The sequence below is a fragment of the Dendropsophus ebraccatus genome, chromosome 2 (genome assembly GCF_027789765.1).
Source record: "Dendropsophus ebraccatus isolate aDenEbr1 chromosome 2, aDenEbr1.pat, whole genome shotgun sequence".
Taxonomy (NCBI): Eukaryota; Metazoa; Chordata; class Amphibia; order Anura; family Hylidae; genus Dendropsophus; species Dendropsophus ebraccatus.
Window position 1 is genome coordinate 1381207 of NC_091455.1, and position 26452 is coordinate 1407658.

A 26452-nucleotide genomic window follows, 5' to 3' on the forward strand; every position below is an offset into this window, starting at 1 on the left:
CTTGCCTCGTTGTGGGCCAATTAGGCCTGTGCCTTGGGCCTTGTGCCCTTTTCTCCACTAGATCTTCCGTTTGTTCTATGATGTTTGATGTTCTATGTTTGTCTACCCCTTGTTCTTTCCTTCCCCTCCTCTCTCCTTCTAGGATATTACGCCTGCTGGTGCTGCTTCGAGGACTGCTCCCACCGTGCTGTCAGAATTGGGTGAGTGGTTACTTCGGCATAGTTGCTGCTTTCATCTGTCACAATGATCAAATGTGTGTCCCTTAACGTAAAAGGCCTCAATTCCAATACCAAGAGGCGCCTGCTCCTGAGGGAACTCCGTAACCTCCATGCTGATGTAGCCTTCCTCCAGGAGACACACTTTAATCAGGATGCATCTTTCAGATTTGCCCGTCACTCTTTTCCTATAGCTATTTCCGCCTCTAGAGGCAATAAGACGGCTGGAGTGGCCATACTGTTTTCTCGAACATGTCCTATACAGGTCTCCTCCTCCTTCGCGGACCCGGGGGGGAGATACGTCATAGTAGATGGGACCCTCCAGGGCCGGCAATTTATCTTCTGCAATATATATGCCCCCAACCAATCTCAAATACCCTTTCTCCGCAGGGTCCTAAATAGATTGTCAAAGTATCCCCCAGCTCCTAGAATCTTGGGTGGGGATTTTAATCTGCCCTTCTCGGAGCTGATGGACAGACATTCTGTCCACGACCGCCCCGCCCCAGTGGCTCAAGCTAAACTTTCAACCGAGTTCCGCAAGCTCATACGAGCTCATAAGCTGTATGACCTATGGCGACTCGATCACCCCACGGAGAGAGGGTATACTTTCTTCTCCCATCCCCATAAATTACATTCTCGAATAGATTACTTCTTTGGCAACATACCTACTGTCCGGCTCCTGCAGAGCGCGGCCCTCGACCCTATCTCTTGGTCTGACCATGGCCCTGTGATAGTACAACTTAAGGCCATTTTATCCCCTACCCGGCAGTGTCATTGGCGCCTAAATGACTCCTTACTGAAAACCCAGATGACACGTGACTCCATCAAGTTGAGTATCTCTAATTACTTCCTAGAAAATGGGGGCTCGGTCACTTCAGAGGGGGTCCTGTGGGAGGCCCACAAGGCAGTAGTTAGGGGTCATTGTATAGCGGTCAGCTCCCGTCAGAAAAAAGATTCCCTACTAGCGATTCAGAAAGCCAAATCTACCATCGTCTCCCTGGAGCGCCTCCTAGCCCGTCGCCGTTCTCTGGGGATTCTGCGGAGGCTTGTGGCGGCTCGCGACAAACTTAAGGAGCTTTCCTTACATAAAGTGGAGAAGCTCCTTGTGTTCTCCAAACAACGTTTCTACGAGAAGGGTAATAAAGCTCACACCCTTTTAGCAAGGATGCTTAACGATCGCGCGGCTGCCCAGTCTCCGCAGGTCCTCAGGGATCCCGCGGGGACCCTACGGTACCATCCCTCTGACATTTCCTCTATCTTCCTCCAGTACTATTCTAAACTTTACTCCCTCCCGTCCTCCCTACCCTCGGATCCCGAGGCCCGCACCCGATGTCTTTCGGAGTTCCTTTCAGGGTGCGGTCTTCCGTCCCTGACGGCTGGGGCACTTGAGGAACTAAACGCTCCAATCACGGCAGAGGAATTCGCAGAGGTCCTAAAATCCCTTCCATCGGGGCGGGCTCCTGGACCAGATGGTTTCTCTTACCTCTATTACAAGACCTTCTCTTCAGAACTCTCCCCTAAACTACTTTCACTGTTTAATTCCTTCCTCCAGGGCTCTCCTATCCCTACTTCCATGTCCCATTCTTTCATTACTCTTATCCCCAAACCTGGCAAAGACCCCATGGACTGTGCAAATTACAGGCCCATAGCCCTCCTAAATTCGGATTTCAAAATATTTACTAAACTACTGGCCACTCGATTGGGCTATTGGCTACCCTCCCTCATCAACGCAGATCAGGTGGGGTTTGTTCCGGGGAGACAGGGTGGGGACAACACGAGGAGAGCCATTGATCTTATTGATGTAGTTAACCAACAGGAGGAGAGTGCTCTTGTGTTGAGCCTAGACGCTGAAAAAGCATTTGACCGCCTTGGGTGGTCCTTTATGTTTGAGACCTTAAAATGCTTTGGCTTCACTGGTGCTTTTATGACAGCGATACGAGCTTTGTACTCAGGCCCCACAGCAGCGCTAAAATTCCCCCATATGCTTTCCGAGACCTTTACTCTCTCGAATGGAACCCGCCAGGGGTGTCCTCTATCCCCCCTACTTTTTGTATTATGTATAGAGCCCCTGGCGGCAGCAATACGAAATTGTCCTGACATTAGAGGGGTCTCGGTTAGAGGGAAAGAATTTAAAATTATGTTGTTTGCAGACGATGTTCTCCTCACCCTGTCCCACCCGCTCACTTCCTTGCCAAATCTCCGCGCCTTATTAAATGACTATGGCCGCCTGTCAGGATATAAAGTTAATACCTCTAAATCAGAAGCTATGCCCTTAAACCTGCCTGGACGTCTGGTCGCACTGCTTAGCTCCAACTTTAAATTCAGATGGACTTCGTCCTCCATAAAATATTTGGGTATTCGCCTCACCCCCAACTACTCTTCACTGTACTCGGCTAATTACCCCGCTCTATTTCGGGATGTACGGGCTCTCATGTCTAAATGGACCACTCACTATATTTCCCTAATTGGTCGGGTAGCGGCCGTGAAGATGACCATCTTGCCAAAACTCCTGTACCATTTTGAAACTCTTCCAGTCCGTATCCCCCTCTGCGAACTCAGGAGTCTCCAAAGGGCCATCTTTAAGTTTATATGGGCTTCTAAGAGGCACCGTATACCCAACTCTGTCATGATGAGTAGTAAGTCTCAGGGGGGACTGGCGGTCCCAAATCTCCTCCACTACTACTGAGCCTCCCACCTACGCCAAATTCCGGCGTGGTCTAGATACCTGGCATATAAGAAATGGACAGAAATAGAGAAAATATGGCTAGCTCCCTTTCATCCTAATTCCTTCTTATGGCACCCTGCCCCACCTAGTTTCTCTCATCTCTCCCTACTGGGCCCTATCCGTTTCACCCTCCATATCTGGTCTACTTGCTATGCCAGGTTTGGGTTAGTCTCCACTGTCTCCCCTCTAAATTCTTTTCTACTTTTCCCTGATTTCCTCCCTGGCCTCCAATCACACACTGTAAGGCTCTGGGGGTCAAAGAATCTCTTTCAATTTGCTGACATTGTCGATCCCCTGACTCGCACGCTCTATCCATTTACTACGCTAATGGACAAACACACCCTTCCATCTTCGGAGAACTTTACCTATCTTCAGCTCCGTCATTTTATGGTGTCCCGCCTGGGAGCCCTCACGGTCTCTAAGCCATCGGCATTCGAGCAGCTAGTTAGAACGGGGACTTCGACCTCGGGTCTCATCTCCGATATATATCGTATTTTAGGCTCGCCTGCCGGGGGCGACCAGGTGAGACACTCATATATGACAAAGTGGGAGTCGCTATTGGGACGAACGTTGTCCCCGGAGTGTTGGCAGGTTATATGGGACAGAGCTGCCACTTCTTCAATATGTACCACTTATAAAGAGTCCCACTACAAGGTAATGATGTTTTGGTACCATACTCCAGAATTACTTCACAAGCTTAATGCCTCGGTCTCTCCGCTATGCTGGAGGTGTACCAGAGAGCTGGGCTCCCAGTTTCATATTTTCTGGGAATGCGAGCTTGTAAAGCCCTTCTGGACTGAGGTCTGTGCTATGTCTTCGGCCGTCCTTGGGTTGAATATCCCCTGCGAGCCGAGCCTGTGCTTACTTAATCTATTCCCCAAGACCCTTCGTAAAAAACAAGCCAAGTTATTATTAGTCTTCCTAACAGCCGCAAAGTCCCTACTCGCTAAATTCTGGAAACAAACTTCCCCCCCCCTATCCAACACTTCCAAGCTAGGATCAGGGAGTTACGCTCCCTAGAGCGCCTTACTGCCTCCTTAAATAACAAGGTAGAAGCCTTCGACCTAATATGGGCTCCTTGGGACTCCTACAGTTCTCCTTCGGCATCCATCAGCAGTATATCCCAGACCTTCCTCTTTTCCCCTACCTTTCTTGTTCACTGTTTCACCCCCCCCCCTCCCTCTCCCTGTCATTGTTACGTCCTTGTGTTTTCGTATGTCTTTAAAGGGGCTAGTCTGCTGTGTAGTTTTCCCCTCTACATGTTTGAAAATTTGTTGGATACCCGTTGGTGTTATATGTTCCAACCAAACTCCTGATGATCTGTGATGCCATGAAAAGAGACGTACCTCACCCCCAGCCAGGGCTGATGGTTGGTACCTGTTAAGTTCTTATACTGGTATCTGTAATATATTTGGATCCACTACATTCTATTGATGAAAATGTCTGCGAAGTGCCTAGTCTGTCTAAATGTTGGTTTATTTCTGTTTAAAAATCAATAAAAATTTACAATTATAAAAAAAAAAAAGAATATAGAGTCCCATAGTGTCACTGCTCTTACAGTAAATAATATAATTTCATTGTCTCCCTGCTCTTACAATAAAGAACCAGAGTCTGTGCTGGTAGTGAAACCTTCTTTCCTCTGGATGTGGAGGACGCCCCCTTGTCATGGTTACAGGCCTCGGTGTAAGGAGATCTCTGTACTGTCCAGTCATAGATTTGTACATTGGGATCAGATCGCCCCTAAGACGTCTCCTCTCTACACAACCCCAAGTGTGATACCCTGTCCTGTAACCCCCCCCCCTTCCCTTATTACTCTGCTCGCCTCCTCTGCACCCGCTCCAGGTCAGCTGTGTCCTACTTATATACGATGCTGTATACAGTATATACCATGTGTGGTGACCAGTGATCTGTATAGAGGACACTATGTTCTTATATACAGGTGCCCAGTGCTGTATACAGTATATACCATGTGTGGTGACCAGTGATCTGTATGTTCTTATATACAGGTGCCCGATGCTGTATACAGTATATACCATGTGTGGTGACCAGTGATCTGTATAGAGGACACTACGTTCTTATATACAGGTGCCCGATGCTGTATATACCATGTGTGGTGACCAGTGATCTGTATAGAGGACACTACGTTCTTATATACAGGTGCCCGGTGCTGTATACAGTATATACCATGTGTGGTGACCAGTGATCTGTATAGAGGACACTATGATCTTATATACAGGTGTACGGTGCTGTATACAGTATATACCATGTGTGGTGACCAGTGATCTATATAGAGGACACTATGATCTTATATACAGGTGCCCAGTGCTGTATACAGTATATACCATGTGTGGTGACCAGTGATCTGTATGTTCTTATATACAGGTGCCCGATGCTGTATACAGTGTATACCATGTGTGGTGACCAGTGATCTGTATGTTCTTATATACAGGTGCCCGGTGCTGTATACAGTGTATAACATATATGGTGACCAGTGATCTGTATAGAGGACACTATGTTCTTATATACAGGTGCCCGGTGCTGTATACAGTGTATAACATATATGGTGACCAGTGATCTGTATATAGGACGCCAGTGTGTTATTCTTTAGCACATAACTGTACTTCTTATTAATACGGCCAAAATGCAGAACCTTCCATGTATCTGCCCAAGCCTCCAGCTTCTCCAAATCCCTCTGTAATATAATAACCTTGACACAAAGATTCTGAAATATTAAAGATATTTTTTCCTGACAGCTATAAGATTACTTGTGACTTTTTGAGATAGGAAACAGCTAAGATTCTGTCATCTTACAACCAAGAAGACAGTAAAGACAGATAGTGAAAATATTCGTCATGTTTTCTGATGCATCCAAAGCCACAACAATAGAAAAGCCCCAAAGAAATATGAATGTGAACATAGCCAAAATATACACACCACAAAAACCAGACAAAACATAGGGGGGGGGGGGGGGGGGACAGACAATTAGGGGTGACAGAAGGTCATCAGTACCAAGAGCGAAGCCTCAGAGATCTGGGACCCGCTAAGTCTTTATTGCTGCCAGTCCATAATCCTCAGGACTGACATGGTGCTGGTCGCCATCTGGTGGGAACCAATGTCCTAGAACATACGACGACAGATGAGCTGGTGACACTGGGAAGGTCGGACGTTCTTCTATCACCCTGAGACCTCGGAGGAGCAGCTTGGATCTTGTAGTCCTCTGATATCAGACAAACTTCACCAACCGGCCCATGGTCTCAGAAGCTTTAATCCGCACCGATGGGATCGGGTCCTTCAGCAAGACGATGAGAGCTGGAAAAGAGGAAGGCGGCGCTGAAGATGACTCACAACCGGTCACCTCTACTGATCATCACATGGATGAAACCTGACGAGGAGAGAAGATGCTTCTCATGGGGGGGGGGGGGGGGGGGGGTGGCAGGCACCATCCCCATCAATGATACAGGGGGGCCCCATTACACACTGGTTCTCACTGCACACAAGGACGTATAATAGCAAAAACTACAAAAACGGACAAGGCACTACCTCACAAGATAATATAGTCAATAAGACAGCACACTAAAAAATTCATAGGGTGCTCGAACCGAATTGGCATGGAACAACACAAATAAACCCACAAACAGAAGCATGCCAAATATATCGGTGGCACATCCAAGGAGAAATACTAACAAAGTAAATCAATTCAAGTGTAACAGGAATAAACTTAATTGGTACAAAAAAGCAAGTGGGGCACACAGGTTAAAAACACTTAAAATGCACCAAACAGTGTGCCGTGTATAATAAGCACGGTACAAGGACAAGCCGCTCTAAGGATATAGGGGATCCTCACTGGTGAGAGGAAGATAGACACAAGTACAAAGATAAATAGACATCTTTTTGGCCTCGGCCCTTCTTTCTATTTATCTTTGTACTTGTGTCTATCTTCCTCTCACCAGTGAGGATCCCCTATATCCTTAGAGCGGCTTGTCCTTGTACCGTGCTTATTATACACGGCACACTGTTTGGTGCATTTTAAGTGTTTTTAACCTGTGTGCCCCACTTGCTTTTTTGTACCAATTAAGTTTATTCCTGTTACACTTGAATTGATTTACTTTGTTAGTATTTCTCATTGGATGTGCCACCGATATATTTGGCATGCTATGTATAATAGCGACCAGCAGGGGCAGCAAACCAGCCGGTGCCCCCATAAGACTTCCGGTAGCTCCAACCCATTCCTAAGTAACTTGTGGGGTGCGCCCTGTCATGGTGGCCCCATCATTAATAAGATTGGATACTGGTGTTTCCATCCATAGACCCCAGTGACCCCTGGTGTTCTGATCCCCTGGAGTGGGCGTCTCTCTGAGGTCCGTGACTCTGTGTAACGGTGTCCGAGCAGAGCTGAGTTTCCTAAGTACTGTGGGGCGGCCTAACCTGCAGCTCCTGGGAAGCTCATTTTTTGGGTAACTCTGGAATAATTGTAATAAGTTCTGCAGTGACTCCTGTAGCAGCAGCGATCAGTCCCACAGACCAGGACCAAAGGGTCCGACAAGAGTGAGGGGTTAGTGGGGTCTCTGTGACCATGACGGGCTCCTGCTACAGTTCTCCCCTATATCACCATCCAATCCCCCCTTCCACGTGGAGCCCCCTCCCGGCTCTTTGTGTGGGGATTTGGCGGTGTGGAGCGCTCCGCCTGTCCTTGGCGCGGGGCCCGGCTCGCTCTCTGGGCAGCGTTACTTCCAGTAGCTGTTTACACGGGACCCTATGGGAAGCTGTGAGAGATCCGTCTGCACGTTAGCGGGACAGACGGCCTAATGAGATCACTGTGCTTCCTCCTGCCCCCACAGTCAGCGCGGGGGCTCCCCGGGGAAGGAGGAGCAGGTTACACAGCTGTAAATCTCCTTATCCTGGAAGACGCTCAGCTGATCGCAGCAATAGAGGAAGGAAAACAGCAACGTCCCGGTAATCAGACACAGGCCATAAAGATGAAGGATGACCAGTCTGCACAAGCCTGCTCCCACTCCAAACCAGTCAGCTAAACTGGTCACCATGATAAGCCGAGTAATGACTGTCACCGCAGCGCCCCCACAGGTTACTGCTAGACTAGTCACCATGATAAGCCGAGTAATGACTGTCACCGCAGCGCCCCCACAGGTTACTGCTAGACTAGTCACCATGATAAGCCGAGTAATCACTGTCACCGCAGCGTCCCCACAGGTTACTGCTAGACTAGTCACCATGATAAGCCGAGTAATGACTGTCACCGCAGCGCCCCCACAGGTTACTGCTAGACTAGTCACCATGATAAGCCGAGTAATGACTGTCACCGCTAGCCTAGTCACCATGATAAGCCGAGTAATGACTGTCACCGCTAGCCTAGTCACCATGATAAGCCGAGTAATGACTGTCACAGCAGCGCCCCCACAGGTTACTGCTAGACTAGTCACCATGATAAGCCGAGTAATGACTGTCACCGCTAGCCTAGTCACCATGATAAGCCGAGTAATGACTGTCACAGCAGCGCCCCCACAGGTTACTGCTAGACTAGTCACCATAAGCCGAGTAATGACTGTCACCGCTAGCCTAATCACCATGATAAGCCGAGTAATGACTGTCACCGCAGCGCCCCCACAGGTTACTGCTAGACTAGTCACCATGATAAGCCGAGTAATGACTGTCACCGCAGCGCCCCCACAGGTTACTGCTAGACTAGTCACCATGATAAGTCGAGTAATGACTGTCACCGCAGCGCCCCCACAGGTTACTGCTAGACTAGTCACCATGATAAGCCGAGTAATGACTGTCACCGCAGCGCCCCCACAGGTTACTGCTAGCCTAGTCACCATGATAAGCAGAGTAATGACTGTCACAGCACCCCCCCATCACCATGATAAGCCGAGTAATGACTGTCACCGCAGCGCCCCCACAGGTTACTGCTAGACTAGTCACCATGATAAGCCGAGTAATGACTGTCACCGCACCCCCCCATCACCATGATAAGCCGAGTAATGACTGTCACCGCACCCCCCCATCACCATGATAAGCGGAGTAATGACTGTCACCGCAGCGCCCCCACAGGTTACTGCTAGACTAGTCACCATGATAAGCCGAGTAATGACTGTCACCGCAGCGCCCCCACAGGTTACTGCTAGACTAGTCACCATGATAAGCAGAGTAATGACTGTCACAGCACCCCCCCATCACCATGATAAGCAGAGTAATGACTGCCACAGCAGCGCCCCCCACAGGTTGCTTATCATAGTGACTAGTCTAGCAGTAGAGTAATGACTGCCACAGCAGCGCCCCCGCAGACCCCCAGGTCACCATGATAGGCGGCCTATTAAAGGGAACGCGTCACAACTAATGTTTTTTTTTGTCAAACGCACTTTTCAAAAATTTCTGGTGTTTCCATCTTCTATTATAATCCTGAGCTCCTTCCTTCTCATCACTTCCTCTGAGGCCGGGGAGGAGGAGGAGGAGGCGGCAGTACAGGTCCTGTCCATTGTCATGAGGCTTGCAGTAAAGCAAGTCACTAAATGCTGTTATAGCGCACCCGTCACAAGGCACACAGACCCAATCAGCATGAAATCCATTCTGCGGCCGGAAGTTTTGGTTACAATCACATTGAGTACCGAGCCGGAGTGTTCATATCCATGGAGACCCATGGAGGCAGGGGCGGGCAGGCAGGGAGGACAGACATCAGGGGCGGGCAGGCAGGGAGGACAGACATCAGGGGCGGGCAGGCAGGGAGGACAGACATCAGGGGCGGGCAGGCAGGAAGGACAGACATCAGGGGCGGGCAGGCAGGACAGACATCAGGGGCAGGACAGACATCAGGGGCAGGCAGGACAGACATCAGGGGCGGGCAGGCAGGGAGGACAGACATCAGGGGCGGGCAGGCAGGGAGGACAGACATCAGGGGCGGGCAGGCAGGGAGGACAGACATCAGGGGCAGGCAGGCAGGCAGGGAGGACAGACATCAGGGGCGGGCAGGCAGGGAGGACAGACATCAGGGGCAGGCAGGACAGACATCAGGGGAAGCCAGGACAGACATCAGGGGCAGGCAGGGAGGACAGACATTAGGGGCAGTCAGGACAGACATCAGGGGCAGGCAGGCAGGACAGACATCAGGGGCAGGCAGGCAGGACAGACATCAGGGGCAGGCAGGCAGGACAGACATCAGGGGCAGGACAGACAGGACAGACATCAGGGGCAGGACAGACAGGACAGACATCAGGGGCAGGACAGACAGGACAGACATCAGGGGCAGGACAGACATCAGGGGCAGGCAGGACAGACATTAGGGGCAGGCAGGGAGGACAGACATTAGGGGCAGGCAGGGAGGACAGACATTAGGGGCAGTCAGGACAGACATCAGGGGCAGGCAGGACAGACATTAGGGGCAGGCAGGCAGGCCAGACATCAGGGGCAGGCAGGACAGACATCAGGGGAAGGCAGGCAGGACAGACATCAGGGGAAGGACAGACAGGACAGACATCAGGGGCAGGACAGACAGGACAGACATCAGGGGCAGGACAGACATCAGGGGCAGGCAGGACAGACATCAGGGGAAGGCAGGCAGGACAGACATCAGGGGCAGGCTGGACAGACATCAGGGGAAGGCAGGCAGGACAGACATCAGGGGAGGGCAGGCAGGACAGACATCAGGGGCAGGCAGGACAGACATCAGGGGCAGGCAGGACAGACATCAGGGGCAGGCAGGCAGGACAGACATCAGGGGCAGGCAGGCAGGACAGACATCAGGGGCAGGCAGGCAGGACAGACATCAGGGGCAGGCAGGGAGGACAGACATCAGGGGCAGGCAGGACAGACATCAGGGGCGGGCAGGGAGGACAGACATCAGGGGCGGGCAGGCAGGACAGACATCAGGGGCGGGCAGGCAGGACAGACATCAGGGGCAGGCAGGCAGGACAGACATCAGGGGCAGGCAGGCAGGACAGACATCAGGGGCAGGCAGGCAGGCAGGACAGACATCAGGGGCAGGCAGGCAGGCAGGACAGACATCAGGGGCAGGCAGGCAGGCAGGACAGACATCAGGGGCAGGCAGGCAGGCAGGACAGACATCAGGGGCAGGCAGGCAGGACAGACATCAGGGGCAGGCAGGCAGGACAGACATCAGGGGCAGGCAGGCAGGACAGACATCAGGGGCAGGCAGGCAGGACAGACATCAGGGGCAGGCAGGCAGGACAGACATCAGGGGCAGGCAGGCAGGACAGACATTAGGGGCAGGCAGAGAGGACAGACATTAGGGGCAGTCAGGACAGACATCAGGGGCAGGCAGGACAGACATCAGGGGCAGGCAGGGAGGACAGACATCAGGGGCAGTCAGGACAGACATCAGGGGCAGGCAGGCAGGCAGGACAGACATCAGGGGCAGGCAGGGAGGACAGACATCAGGGGCAGGCAGGGAAGACAGACATCAGGGGCAGGCAGGACAGACATCAGGGGCAGGCAGGCAGGCAGGACAGACATCAGGGGCAGGCAGGGAGGACAGACATCAGGGGCAGTCAGGACAGACATCAGGGGCAGGCAGGCAGGCAGGACAGACATCAGGGGCAGGCAGGCAGGACAGACATCAGGGGCAGGCAGGCAGGACAGACATCAGGGGCAGTCAGGACAGACATCAGGGGCAGGCAGGCAGGCAGGACAGACATCAGGGGCAGGCAGGGAGGACAGACATCAGGGGCAGGCAGGCAGGCCAGACATCAGGGGCAGGCAGGACAGACATCAGGGGCAGGCAGGCAGGACAGACATCAGGGGCAGGCAGGCAGGACAGACATCAGGGGCAGGCAGGCAGGACAGACATCAGGGGCAGGCAGGCAGGACAGACATCAGGGGCAGGCAGGCAGGACAGACATCAGGGGCAGGCAGGACAGACATCAGGGGCAGGCAGGACAGACATCAGGGGCAGGCAGGCAGGACAGACATCAGGGGCAGGCAGGCAGGACAGACATCAGGGGCAGGCAGGCAGGACAGACATCAGGGGCAGGCAGGCAGGACAGACATCAGGGGCAGGCAGGCAGGACAGACATCAGGGGCAGGCAGGCAGGCAGGCAGGACAGACATCAGGGGCAGGCAGGCAGGCAGGACAGACATCAGGGGCGGGCAGGCAGGGAGGACAGACATCAGGGGCAGGCAGGCAGGCAGGACAGACATCAGGGGCAGGCAGGCAGGCAGGACAGACATCAGGGGCAGGCAGGCAGGCAGGACAGACATCAGGGGCAGGCAGGCAGGCAGGCAGGCAGGACAGACATCAGGGGCAGGCAGGCAGGCAGGCAGGCAGGACAGACATCAGGGGCAGGCAGGCAGGCAGGACAGACATCAGGGGCAGGCAGGGAGGACAGACATCAGGGGCAGGCAGGAGGCAGGCCAGACATCAGGGGCAGGCAGGCAGGCAGGACAGACATCAGGGGCAGGCAGGCAGGCAGGATTGCTTATTGCTCAGGTTATTACTATTCTGACTTACACGTCACCAGATGATCTAAATCGACCATTTTGCTCTGATCCGGCTGCATGTGCAACACCAGGAATCCTGCAGAGAGAGAAAGAATAAGACTTGTGGGAGGGGCCATCTCTGTATCACCCTGCAGTGGGAGGGGCCGTCTTTGTATCACCCTGCAGTGGGAGTGGCCATCTCTGTATCACCCTGCAGTGGGAGGGGCCGTCTCTGTATCACCCTGCAGTGGAAGGGGCCATCTCTGTATCACCCTGCAGTGGGAGGGGAAGTCTTTATCATCCTGCAGTGGGAGGGGCCGTCTCTGTATCACCCTGCAGTGGGAGGGGAAGTCTTTATCATCCTGCAGTGGGAGGGGCCGTCTCTGTATCACCCTGCAGTGGGAGGGGCCGTCTCTGTATCACCCTGCAGTGGGAGGGGCCGTCTCTGTATCACCCTGCAGTGGGAGGGGCCGTCTCTGTATCACCCTGCAGTGGGAGGGGCCGTCTCTGTATCACCCTGCAGTGGGAGGGGCCGTCTCTGTATCACCCTGCAGTGGGAGGGGCCGTCTCTGTATCACCCTGCAGTGGGAGGGGCCGTCTCTGTATCACCCTGCAGTGGGAGGGGCCGTCTCTGTATCACCCTGCAGTGGGAGGGGCCGTCTCTGTATCACCCTGCAGTGGGAGGGGCCGTCTCTGTATCACCCTGCAGTGGGATGGAAAGTCTCTGTATCACCCTGCAGTGGGAGGGAAAGTCTCTGTATCACCCTGCAGTGGGAGGGAAAGTCTCTGTATCACCCTGCAGTGGGAGGGGAAGTCTCTGTATCACCCTGCAGTGGGAGGGGAAGTCTCTGTATCACCCTGCAGTGGGAGGGGCCGTCTCTGTATCACCCTGCAGTGGGAGGGGAAGTCTCTGTATCACCCTGCAGTGGAAGGGGCCGTCTCTGTATCACCCTGCAGTGGGAGGGGCCGTCTCTGTATCACCCTGCAGTGGGAGGGGCCGTCTCTGTATCACCCTGCAGTGGGAGGGGCCGTCTCTGTATCACCCTGCAGTGGGAGGGGAAGTCTCTGTATCACCCTGCAGTGGGAGGGGAAGTCTCTGTATCACCCTGCAGTGGAAGGGGCCGTCTCTGTATCACCCTGCAGTGGGAGGGGCCGTCTCTGTATCACCCTGCAGTGGGAGGGGCCGTCTCTGTATCACCCTGCAGTGGAAGGGGCCATCTCTGTATCACCCTGCAGTGGAAGGGGCTGTCTCTGTATCACCCTGCAGTGGGAGGGGCCGTCTCTGTATCACCCTGCAGTGGGAGGGGAAGTCTCTGTATCACCCTGCAGTGGGAGGGGCCGTCTCTGTATCACCCTGCAGTGGAAGGGGCCATCTCTGTATCACCCTGCAGTGGAAGGGGCCGTCTCTGTATCACCCTGCAGTGGGAGGGGCCGTCTCTGTATCACCCTGCAGTGGGAGGGGCCGTCTCTGTATCACCCTGCAGTGGGAGGGGAAGTCTCTATGCCTCTGCCTGTATCACCCTGCAGTGGGAGGAGCAGTCTCTATGTTTTTGTGTCACCCTGCAGTGGGAGGAGCCAACCCCTTTATAAAATATTGTGTCAGTAGCAGTAGATACCAATAAACAATGGGGCGGCCGCTCGAATATCAGGCCAGATGCTCTTGAAGTAGGAGATGTTGGTCTGGATGAGACGAGGGATCATGTCTGGATATCCCTGCAGCTGCAAACAGAAAGGTTAATGTCACACAGCGCCCACCTAGCACTATGGCTCCATCATCTGCAGAGCATTGCACCCTCCCCCCCCATACAGAGCATCTCACCAGGTGTTTGCAGACGATGTTCATGAACTCCCCGTAGTGAAGTCCTCTGTCGGGGTGCAGGTGGGAGGTGAACATGTCTGCCAATCCTTGGTTGTTTAGATTTGGGGCACACATCTGCAGAGCGAACTTACAAGCCTGTAAGACAGGATGGCGACACACGGAGATGACATCGTAGGGATAACCTATAAATAACCTACGGGTTATTGCCCCCCAGCGTCCCATACTCACCTTTACCACATCCACTTTAGGATCTTGCAGATGGAGGAGTAACGTCACCAGTCCGTTCAGGATCTGCTCGAAGAGCGTCTCCTCCCCACCGGCGGAGAACCGCGTCAGATTGCCAAAGAGGATAATGGAGGATCGACGCAATTCTTCCCTCTCCTAAAAATATATATTGTATAAGGGCACAAACACACACAGCAGATACGCAGCAGATACGCAGCAGATTTGATACTGTGTTCAGTTATTTAGATCTAATCTGCTGCGTATCGCAGTAGTAAATACGCAGCATATATGCCGTGTGTGTTTGTACCCTAAAACCGGATCACACTGACCCCACAGGATGAACATGGACCCCAGTAACACTGACCCCACAGGATGAACATGGACCCCAGTAACGCTGACCCCACAGGATGAACATGGACCCCAGTAACGCTGACCCCACAGGATGAACATGGACCCCAGTAACGCTGACCCCACAGGATGAACATGGACCCCAGTAACGCTGACCCCACAGGATGAACACGGACCCCAGTAACGCTGACCCCACAGGATGAACACGGACCCCAGTAACGCTGACCCCACAGGATGAACATGGACCCCAGTAACGCTGACCCCACAGGATTAACATGGACCCCAGTAACGCTGACCCCACAGGATGAACACGGACCCCAGTAACGCTGACCCCACAGGATGAACACGGACCCCAGTAACGCTGACCCCACAGGATGAACACGGACCCCAGTAACGCTGACCCCACAGGATGAACACGGACCCCAGTAACGCTGACCCCACAGGATGAACATGGACCCCAGTAACGCTGACCCCACAGGATGAACATGGACCCCAGTAACGCTGACCCCACAGGATGAACATGGACCCCAGTAACGCTGACCCCACAGGATGAACATGGACCCCAGTAACACTGACCCCACAGGATGAACATGGACCCCAGTAACACTGATCGCCTCCACAAAACTAGACCCCTATCTTAATCCGCCTAATGCCTGCCCTGGACCCCACAGAGATCACCCCTACACCTACACCAGCCCAGTTCCCCTCTGTAGTCCCTGCACCAGTCCCATACACCGCTGTGGTCCCTGCACCCGTCCCATACACCGCTGTGGTCCCTGCACCCGTCCCATACACCGCTGTGGTCCCTGCACCCGTCCCATACACCGCTGTGGTCCCTGCACCCGTCCCATACACCGCTGTGGTCCCTGCACCCGTCCCATACACCGCTGTGGTCCCTGCACCCGTCCCATACACCGCTGTGGTCCCTGCACCCGTCCCATACACCGCTGTGGTCCCTGCACCCGTCCCATACACCGCAGTGGTCCCTGCACCCGTCCCATACACCGCTGTGGTCCCTGCACCCGTCCCATACACCGCCGTGGTCCCTGCACCCGTCCCATACACCGCCGTGGTCCCTGCACCCGTCCCATACACCGCTGTGGTCCCTGCACCCGTCCCATACACCGCTGTGGTCCCTGCACCCGTCCCATACACCGATGTGGTCCCTGCACCCGTCCCATACACCGATGTGGTCCCTGCACCCGTCCCATACACCGCTGTGGTCCCTGCACCCGTCCCATACACCGATGTGGTCCCTGCACCCGTCCCATACACCGATGTGGTCCCTGCACCTGTCCCATACACCGATGTGGTCCCTGCAACCGTCCCATACACCGATGTGGTCCCTGCACCCGTCCCATACACCGATGTGGTCCCTGCACCTGTCCCATACACCGATGTGGTCCCTGCAACCGTCCCATACACTGCTGTGGTTCCTGCACCCATCCTGACCTCGCTGTGGTTCCTGCACCCATCCTGACCTCGCTGTGGTCCCTGCACCAGTCCCGATCCCCGCTGTGGTCCCTGCACCCGTCCCGATCCCCGCTGTGGTCCCTGCACCAGTCCCGATCCCCGCTGTGGTCCCTGCACCCGTCCTGACCCCGCTGTGGTCCCTGCACCTGTCCCATTCACCTGTGACAACTCTCTATTGGGTTATGCTTCCATTCACATTCAGCAGAATACAGCGAGGTCTCCAGCCCCATTACTCACATGGTCAAAGAAGGGTTTGATGCGAATGGCGGTGTGGATGAGAAGAGAACGCATGTCCGTGTCCTGCACATGCGGCAGCAGCCGGGACAGGTTGGTCATGGCTTCCTGGGTCACTATATGGTCAGGGTCCTCTCGGTCATCCATGGCATTGATCATGGCGGTCAGTAGGTGGGATCCATGTTTTCGTACCTGTGATGAAGCCAATACGTTGGACAGAGTTCCTAATCTTCCCCCTCCCCCGGAATGGTACGGTGCTGACCTTCTCTGGATATCCACTCGCAATGTTCCCCAGGCCGCGGACGGCAAGCATCCGCACAGTGACGCTGCTGTCCTTCAGCCGAGCGGTCATGTTGTCCATCAGCGGCTCCAGGAAGATGAAGTCACCGAGATCACTACTCTGCAGGAGCTAGAGACAAGATGGACACAATGAGATGTCCCCTTACACCAACCAGAGACACTCAGGGGGACGGGGTCCGTACACCAACCAGAGACACTCAGGGGGACGGGGTCCGTACACCAACCAGAGACACTCAGGGGGACGGGGTCCGTACACCAACCAGAGACACTCAGGGGGACGGGGTCCGTACACCAACCAGAGACACTCAGGGGGACGGGGTCCGTACACCAACCAGAGACACTCAGGGGGACGGGGTCCGTACACCAACCAGAGACACTCAGGGGGACGGGGTCCGTACACCAACCAGAGACACTCAGGGGGACGGGGTCCGTACACCAACCAGAGACACTCAGGGGGACGGGGTCCGTACACCAACCAGAGACACTCAGGGGGACAGGGTCCTTACACCAGAGACACAGAGGGGGGCGGGGTCCGTACACCAACCAGAGACACAGAGGGGGGCGGGGTCCGTACACCAACCAGAGACACTCAGGGGGACGGGGTCGTACACCAACCAGAGACACTCAGGGGGACGGGGTCCGTACACCAACCAGAGACACTCAGGGGGACTGGGTCCGTACACCAACCAGAGACACTCAGGGGGACGGGGTCCGTACACCAACCAGAGACACTCAGGGGGACGGGGTCCGTACACCAACCAGAGACACTCAGGGGGACAGGGTCCTTACACCAGAGACACAGAGGGGGACGGGGTCCGTACACCAACCAGAGACACTCAGGGGGACGGGGTCGTACACCAACCAGAGACACTCAGGGGGACAGGGTCCTTACACCAGAGACACAGAGGGGGACGGGGTCCGTACACCAACCAGAGACACTCAGGGGGACGGGGTCCGTACACCAACCAGAGACACTCAGGGGGACAGGGTCCGTACACCAACCAGAGACACTCAGGGGGACGGGGTCCGTACACCAACCAGAGACACTCAGGGGGACGGGGTCCGTACACCAACCAGAGACACTCAGGGGGACAGGGTCCTTACACCAGAGACACTCAGGGGGACGGGGTCCGTACACCAACCAGAGACACTCAGGGGGACGGGGTCCGTACACCAACCAGAGACACCCAGGGGGACGGGGTCCTTACACCAGAGACACTCAGGGGGACGAGGTCCGTACACCAACCAGAGACACTCAGGGGGACGGGGTCCGTACACCAACCAGAGACACCCAGGGGGACGGGGTCCATACACCAACCAGAGACACTCAGGGGGACGGGGTCCGTACACCAACCAGAGACACTCAGGGGGACGGGGTCCTTACACCAACCAGAGACACTCAGGGAAACTGGGTCCGTACACCAACCAGAGACACTCAGGGGAACGGGGTCCGTACACCAAGCAGAGACACTCAGGGGGACAGGGTCCTTACACCAGAGACACAGAGGGGGACGGGGTCCGTACACCAACCAGAGACACAGAGGGGGACGGGGTCCGTACACCAACCAGAGACACAGAGGGGGACGGGGTCCGTACACCAACCAGAGACACTCGGGGGGACGGGGTCCGTACACCAACCAGAGACACTCAGGGGGACGGGGTCCGTACACCAGCCGGAGACACATACAGGGGTCTATTGACTAGAACATTACACCACTGACGCCGGGGGGATTCCTCCTGCCTCTGGTGACTACTCCCCTATCATCTACACACAAGTGACAGAACACGATTGACCTGGATAATACACAGCGCTGGTGCGTGCAGCTGTGCCGGGACGACGTTGCGCCTTGTTAGTTTTTACGTGTCCCTCACTGTCCATTCTGTAGGTGGTGAGGTGTGAAGCACAACAAGCAGACCCCCGCCTCGTCCTCCCACCTTTTATTCACAGTAGGGATAGTAAGCGGCAGTGATAGATGAGGCACGGTGCCAGGCCGGCCCCGGCTGCTCGGGTTACAGGCTCAGCTTCCAGGACGGCCGGATCACAGTCCAGGGAGAGCCGGCGAGCAGGAGATGATGGATTTTTCCATAACCCTGGACGTCCTGCCAGAGCCGCTCAGCCATGATGCAAGACATTTGTTATGCTGGAAACTTCCAGACTGCGGTGAAAACTACAGAGAACGGGGAAGCTGCTCTATCGGCACCTATAGCGACAGATACGCAGCAAACACCATGACATCACCGGGATCCGCCCACCGTACACAGACCGCAGTGACATCACAGATCCACAATATAAGGAGCACAAGGGGATCCGCCCACCGTACACAGACCGCAGTGACATCACAGATCCACAATATATGGAGCACAAGGGGATCCGCCCACCGTACACAGACCGCAGTGACATCACAGATCCACAATATATGGAGCACAAGGGGATCCGCCCACCGTACACAGACCGCAGTGACATCACAGATCCACAAAATAAGGAGCACAAGGGGATCCGCCCACCGTACACAGACCGCAGTGACATCACAGATCTATGATATACGGAGCATCTGATAACACCGCACAAGGGGATCCGCCCACCGTACAGACAGCAGTGACATCACATATCTACGATAGTTTTTTTTATTTTTCTCCATCTGGACTTCTTTCCTAATGGAGGGAAACGCAGCCCTGGGTGTCTGAGCTTCTATCACAAGCGGCGATCTGCAGGAAGTCATCAAAGAAACTGAAGAAACAATTACATAGCACTGATCAGTGTTATCTGTGATCATTACATAGAGCCTGCCTGTGGCCATAGCACTGATCAGTGTTATCTGTGATCATTACATACAGCCTGCCTGTGGCCATAGCATAGCACTGATCAGTGTTATCTGTGATCATTACATACAGCCTGCCTGTGGCCATAGCATAGCACTGATCAGTGTTATCTGTGATCATTACATACAATCTGCCTGTGGCCATAGCACTGATCAGTGTTATCTGTGATCATTACATACAGCCTGCCTGTGGCCATAGCACTGATCGGTGTTATCTGTGATCATTACATACAGCCTGCCTGTGGCCATAGCACTGATCAGTGTTATCTGTGATCATTACATACAGCCTGCCTGTGGCCATAGCACTGATCAGTGTTATCTGTGATCATTACATAGAGCCTGCCTGTGGCCATAGCACTGATCAGTGTTATCTGTGATCATTGCATACAGCTTGCCTGTGGCCATAGCACTGATCAGTGTTATCTGTGATCATTACATACAGCCTGCCTGTGGCCATAGCACTGATCGGTGTTATCTGTGATCATTACATACAGCCTGCCTGTGGCCATAGCACTGATCAGTGTTATCTGTGATCATTACATACAGCCTGCCTGTGGCCATAGCACTGATCAGTGTTATCTGTGATCATTACATACAGCCTGCCTGTGGCCATAGCACTGATCAGTGTTATCTGTGATCATTACATACAGCCTGCCTGTGGCCATAGCACTGATCAGTGTTATCTGTGATCATTACATACAGCCTGCCTGTGGCCATAGCACAGCACTGATCAGTGTTATCTGTGATCATTACATACAGCCTGCCTGTGGCCATAGCACAGCACTGATCAGTGTTATCTGTGATCATTACATACAGCCTGCCTGTGGCCATAGCACTGATCAGTGTTATCTGTGATCATTACATACAGCCTGCCTGTGGCCATAGCAGTGATCAGTGTTATCTGTGATCATTACATACAGCCTGCCTGTGACCATAGCACTGATCAGTGTTATCTGTGATCATTACATACAGCCTGCCTGTGGCCATAGCATAGCACTGATCAGTGTTATCTGTGATCATTACATAGAGCCTGTGGCCATAGCACTGATCAGTGTTATCTGTGATCATTACATACAGTCTGCCTGTGGCCATAGCACTGATCAGTGTTATCTGTGATCATTACATACAGCCTGCCTGTGGCCATAGCACTGATCAGTGTTATCTGTGATCATTACATACAGCCTGTGGCCATAGCAGTGATCAGTGTTATCTGTGATCATTACAAAGAGCCTGTGGCCATAGCACTGATCAGTGTTATCTGTGATCATTACATAGAGCCTGCCTGTGGCCATAGCACTGATCAGTGTTATCTGTGATCATTACATAGAGCCTGCCTGTGGCCATAGCACTGATCAGTGTTATCTGTGATCATTACATACAGCCTGCCTGTGGCCATAGCACTGATCAGTGTTATCTGTGATCATTACATACAGCCTGCCTGTGGCCATAGCACTGATCAGTGTTATCTGTGATCATTACATACAGCCTGCCTGTGGCCATAGCACTGATCAGTGTTATCTGTGATCATTACATACAGCCTGCCTGTGGCCATACCACTGATCAGGGGTATCTGTGATCATTACATACAGCCTGCCTGTGGCCATAGCACTGATCAGTGTTATCTGTGATCATTACATAGAGTCCGCCTGTGGCCATAGCACTGATCAGTGTTATCTGTGATCATTACATACAGCCTGTGGCCATAGCACTGATCAGTGTTATCTGTGATCATTACATACAGCCTGCCTGTGGCCATAGCAGTGATCAGTGTAATCTGTGATCATTACATACAGCCTGCCTGTGGCCATAGCACTGATCAGTGCTATCTGTGATCATTACATACAGCCTGCCTGTGGCCATAGCATAGCACTGATCAGTGTTATCTGTGATCATTACATACAGCCTGCCTGTGGCCATAGCACTGATCAGTGTTATCTGTGATCATTACATACAGCCTGCCTGTGGCCATAGCACTGATCAGTGTTATCTGTGATCATTACATAGAGCCTGCCTGTGGCCATAGCACTGATCAGTGTTATCTGTGATCATTACATACAGCCTGCCTGTGGCCATAGCAGTGATCAGTGTAATCTGTGATCATTACATACAGCCTGCCTGTGGCCATAGCACTGATCAGTGCTATCTGTGATCATTACATACAGCCTGCCTGTGGCCATAGCATAGCACTGATCAGTGTTATCTGTGATCATTACATACAGCCTGCCTGTGGCCATAGCACTGATCAGTGTTATCTGTGATCATTACATACAGCCTGCCTGTGGCCATAGCACTGATCAGTGTTATCTGTGATCATTACATACAGCCTGCCTGTGGCCATAGCATAGCACTGATCAGTGTTATCTGTGATCATTACATACAGCCTGTGGCCATAGCACTGATCAGTGTTATCTGTGATCATTACATACAGCCTGCCTGTGGCCATAGCATAGCACTGATCAGTGTTATCTGTGATCATTACATACAGCCTGCCTGTGGCCATAGCATAGCACTGATCAGTGTTATCTGTGATCATTACATACAGCCTGCCTGTGGCCATAGCACTGATCAGTGTTATCTGTGATCATTACATACAGCCTGCCTGTGGCCATAGCACTGATCAGTGTTATCTGTGATCATTACATAACACTGATCAGTGCTATGGCCACAGGCAGGCTCTATGTAATGATCACAGATAACACTGATCAGTGCTATGGCCACAGGCAGGCTGTATGTAATGATCACAGATAACACTGATCCCAGCTATGGCCACAGGCAGGCTCTATCTGTGATCATTACATACAGCCTGCCTGTGGCCATAGCATAGCACTGATCAGTGTTATCTGTGATCATTACATACAGTCTGCCTGTGGCCATAGCACTGATCAGTGTTACCTGTGATCATTACATACAGCCTGCCTGTGGCCATAGCTGGGATCAGTGTTATCTGTGATCATTACATACAGCCTGCCTGTGGCCATAGCATAGCACTGATCAGTGTTATCTGTGATCATTACATACAGTCTGCCTGTGACCATAGCACTGATCAGTGTTATCTGTGATCATTACATACAGTCTGCCTGTGGCCATAGCACTGATCAGTGTTATCTGTGATCATTACATAGAGCCTGCCTGTCGCCATAGCATAGCACTGATCAGTGTTATCTATGATCATTATATACAGCCTGCCTGTGGCCATAGCATAGCACTGATCAGTGTTATCTGTGATCATTACATAGAGCCTGCCTGTGGCCATAGCATAGCACTGATCAGTGTTGTAATGGAGCGATTATCAGAGAACATGGGGATGGGGCAACTTATAAAAAGGAGGAAAATTTATTGACTTCAATGGTATGAAGCAGGAGAGAATGTCCGAGAGGACACCAGGTGATCCAACGGCCACCCATAGGGATTTAGCACGAGTCCACACAGTCCATCGGTCCTCTCCTCTGAGTGATGGCTTTCAGTGGATCCCACAGGGGTGCTGTACTCACACCAGCTCTCATTCTCTCAGATCCTTATAGATCTTCTCCCTTCCTGGGACCCTAGGGTCTGTCCGCAGCTGCAGCTCCTGGCTCCTTCATCACATCACAGCCAACAGCCCCCTGTGTTCTGGGTTCTTTGTCTTCTGGTCAGTATTTTAGGGGTGGGGGTCTGCATAACCTACAGCCCTGTGCTTCCCACCTAGTGTCCTCTATAAATTTCCCAGCAGAAGTTGATAAGAGTCCATGCTGCCCTCTTCCTTCTCCTACAGACTTCTTGTATCTGGTTAGGAGTCCACAGCCAGGCCCACTGTCACAACTGTTATCTGTGATCTTCTCATAGTCTCTGCCGGAGGCCATTACATAGCATTGATCAGCGATATCTGTGATCTTCTCATAGAGTCTGCCTGAGGCCATTATGAGAAGATCACAGATATCGCTGATCAATGCTATGTAATGGCCTCAGGCAGACTATGAGAAGATCACAGAGATCGCTGATCAATGCTATGTAACGGCCTCAGGCAGACTATGTCCTGGAGCAGGTCATTCAGTTCTGGCTGTGTTATAAGATGAGGCTTAACAGACATACATGGCTCAAGGCCTGAATCAGATCCCCATCTCTGACCCATGAACTGCATCATCTTCATGGGCCGCCTCCTCTAGGCTCCACGTCTCTTGGTAGGTCTATGTCTCTTGGTGCCTCCACGTCTCTTGGTGCCTCCGCGTCTCTTGGTAGGCGTATGTCTCTTGGTGCCTCCACGTCCCTTGGTAGGCGTATGTCTCTTGGTGCCTCCACGTCCCTTGGTAGGTGTATGTCTCTTGGTGCCTCCACGTCCCTTGGTAGGTGTATGTCTCTTGGTGCCTCCACGTCCCTTGGTAGGTGTATGTCTCTTGGTGCCTCCACATCCCTTGGTAGGTGTATGTCTCTTGGTGCCTCCATGTCCCTTAGTGCCTCCACATCCCTTGGTAGGTCTATGTCTCTTGGTGCCTCCACGTCTCTTGGTAGGTCTATGTCTCTTGGTGCCTCCACGTCTCTTGGTAGGTGTATGTCTCTTGGTGCCTCCACGTCCCTTGGTAGGTGTATGTCTCTTGGTGCCTCCATGTCTCTTGGTGCCTCCACGTCCCTTGGTAGGTGTATGTCTCTTGGTGCCTCCATGTCCCTTAGTGCCTCCACGTCTCTTGGTAGGTCTATGTCTCTTGGTGCCTCCACGTCCCTTGGTAGGTGTATGTCTCTTGGTGCCTCCATGTCCCTTAGTGCCTCCACGTCTCTTGGTAGGTCTATGTCTCTTGGTGCCTCCACGTCTCTTGGTAGGTCTATGTCTCTTGGTAGGTCTATGTCTCTTGGTGCCGCCACGTCCCTTGCTGCCTCCATGACCCTTGCTGCCTCCACGTCCCTTGCTGCCTCCACGTCCCTTGCTGCCTCCACGTCCCTTGCTGCCTCCACGTCCCTTGCTGCCTCCACGTCCCTTGCTGCCTCGGTCCTGGAAGTGTCCTCATGTGACAATGGTCTTATAGCTGAAGGCAGATTAGGATATTCAATGGAAACCTTGGTTAAACAGAAGTAACACTGCTCACATAATCCTCCTGTTTCTGCTATATCATTGGGACAGCAAATGGCAGTGACTTGTGAGAACCTGTCAGTCGACCTCTAAGATTAACATCACATCTTGCACAATAGATGTGAGGAACCCAGGATTCGTCTTGATCACCAATCTTACATCCAAAGTACATCTCATAGGCTTTTATGATGTCATGGTGCCTCTGAGGCTACAGCGTGTACACTCCACCAATGTAACAGCAGGTTCTGCGACTGTTCAGACACTGGTGAGACAAGCTCAATCCCACATGCTGTATCAGATGGGACTGTAGTAGTTTATAGCTGCAGCAGATCTTACAGCCTCCTCAGCAGTGTCCAGACATGTCCAGGTGCCTAGTCTGTAACTATTCCACTAAAGTTTTGCAAACCTGACTTGTCTGCTCGTCTATAAAATGACATAAGAGCATAAACATTGTGGACAATACGTGGACAGCCTGAAAACAGGAAGAAAAAAAAACACTCAAATTTCAGATAAAGTGACAGGAAAATTTCAAGGAGATTTTTGGACTGAGCAACTGAAATGACATCCACCCAGATGTGTGTGTGATATATAATACAGGTGGGATCGGTGGTCTCCTGACCTGGGCGAGGAAGGCGGTGGCGGTGACTCGCTGGTTGTCATACGCGCTGCTCTGTGCAGACTGCAGCTTCTTTATGATGTCCGGGAGTTTTGGTCCAGCGTTGCGCACCATGCAGCTGGAGTAACAGAGGAGAAAGGGGGGACACCGTAATCGGGGGAAACCATAGCAACTACCGGGGAAAGCACATGATGCCCTGCACCACCCATCACCTCCCCCCTGGGGTGCTCCTTACCTGCTCAGTAATGATACCCCAATATGGTGAGTGTCCTCCTTCTTCATGCTTTCCCAGCCTCCATCAGCCGTCATACTCAGTGCCACCTCCTCACTGCCTCCCTGAACCAGCATGAAGTGCAGAGCCTCCACCGCAGAGCTGAGGAGAAAGAACATCCAATGAGTGAAGGAAAGAACGGCCAGGCGGCAGGGAACAGGGCGGGCATGAAGTGCAGAGCCTCCACCGCAGAGCTGAGGAGAAAGAACATCCAATGAGTGAAGGAAAGAACGGCCAGGCGGCAGGGAACAGGGCGGGCATGAAGTGCAGAGCCTCCACCGCAGAGCTGAGGAGAAAGAACATCCAATGAGTGAAGGAAAGAACGGCCAGGCGGCAGGGAACAGGGCGGGCATGAAGTGCAAAGCCTCAACCACATTATAGAACACCCAACAAGTGAAGGACAAAACGGCCAGGCGGCAGGAGAAAAAACGGGCAGGGGACAGAGCAAACAAGCGTAAAGAAACAAAGTCGGCATAAAGTGCGGAACATCAACCGTAAAGTTAAGAAACAGAAAATATCCAATGAGTGAAGGAAGTAGCGGGTAGGCAGCAGGTGGGGGGCAGAAGATGGAACAAGTGGGCAATCATAGCACAGATGGCAGAGAAGAGAGGGGGGGCAAAAAGCAGATGGCAGGGGACAAAACAGGCAGGTGGGGGGGGGGGGGGAGAGGAGGACAGAACAGGCAGAGGGGGGGGGGGAGAGGAGGACAGAACAGGCAGAGGGGGGGGGGGGGGGAGAGGAGGACAGAACAGGCAGGTGGGGGAGAGGAGCACAGAACAGGCAGAGGGGGGGGGGGGGGGGGGGGGGGGGGGGGGGGGGGGGGGGGGGGGGGGGGGGGGGGGGGGGGGGGGGGGGGGGGGGGGGGGGGGGGGGGGGGGGGGGGGGGGGGGGGGGGGGGGGGGGGGGGGGGGGGGGGGGGGGG

At 53.4% G+C, this 26452-nt stretch overlaps 1 protein-coding gene across 1 annotated transcript in view; it reads right to left on the reverse strand.

The window, feature by feature from the left end:
• Nucleotides 1-5775: 5775 nt before the first annotated feature.
• The window catches only part of MROH1 (maestro heat like repeat family member 1), a gene marked incomplete at its 5' end in the record, with an annotated part of 109687 nt that continues 89010 nt past the window's right edge, over nt 5776-26452 (reverse strand). The window contains 9 exons of the mRNA XM_069956829.1: nt 5776-6249; nt 12419-12484; nt 14004-14106; nt 14207-14341; nt 14435-14587; nt 16490-16678; nt 16749-16895; nt 25263-25377; nt 25495-25724. Of these exons, the coding sequence (XP_069812930.1) occupies nt 6164-6249; nt 12419-12484; nt 14004-14106; nt 14207-14341; nt 14435-14587; nt 16490-16678; nt 16749-16895; nt 25263-25377; nt 25495-25724 (1224 nt within the window). The remainder of the gene's footprint in view (nt 6250-12418; nt 12485-14003; nt 14107-14206; nt 14342-14434; nt 14588-16489; nt 16679-16748; nt 16896-25262; nt 25378-25494; nt 25725-26452) is intronic.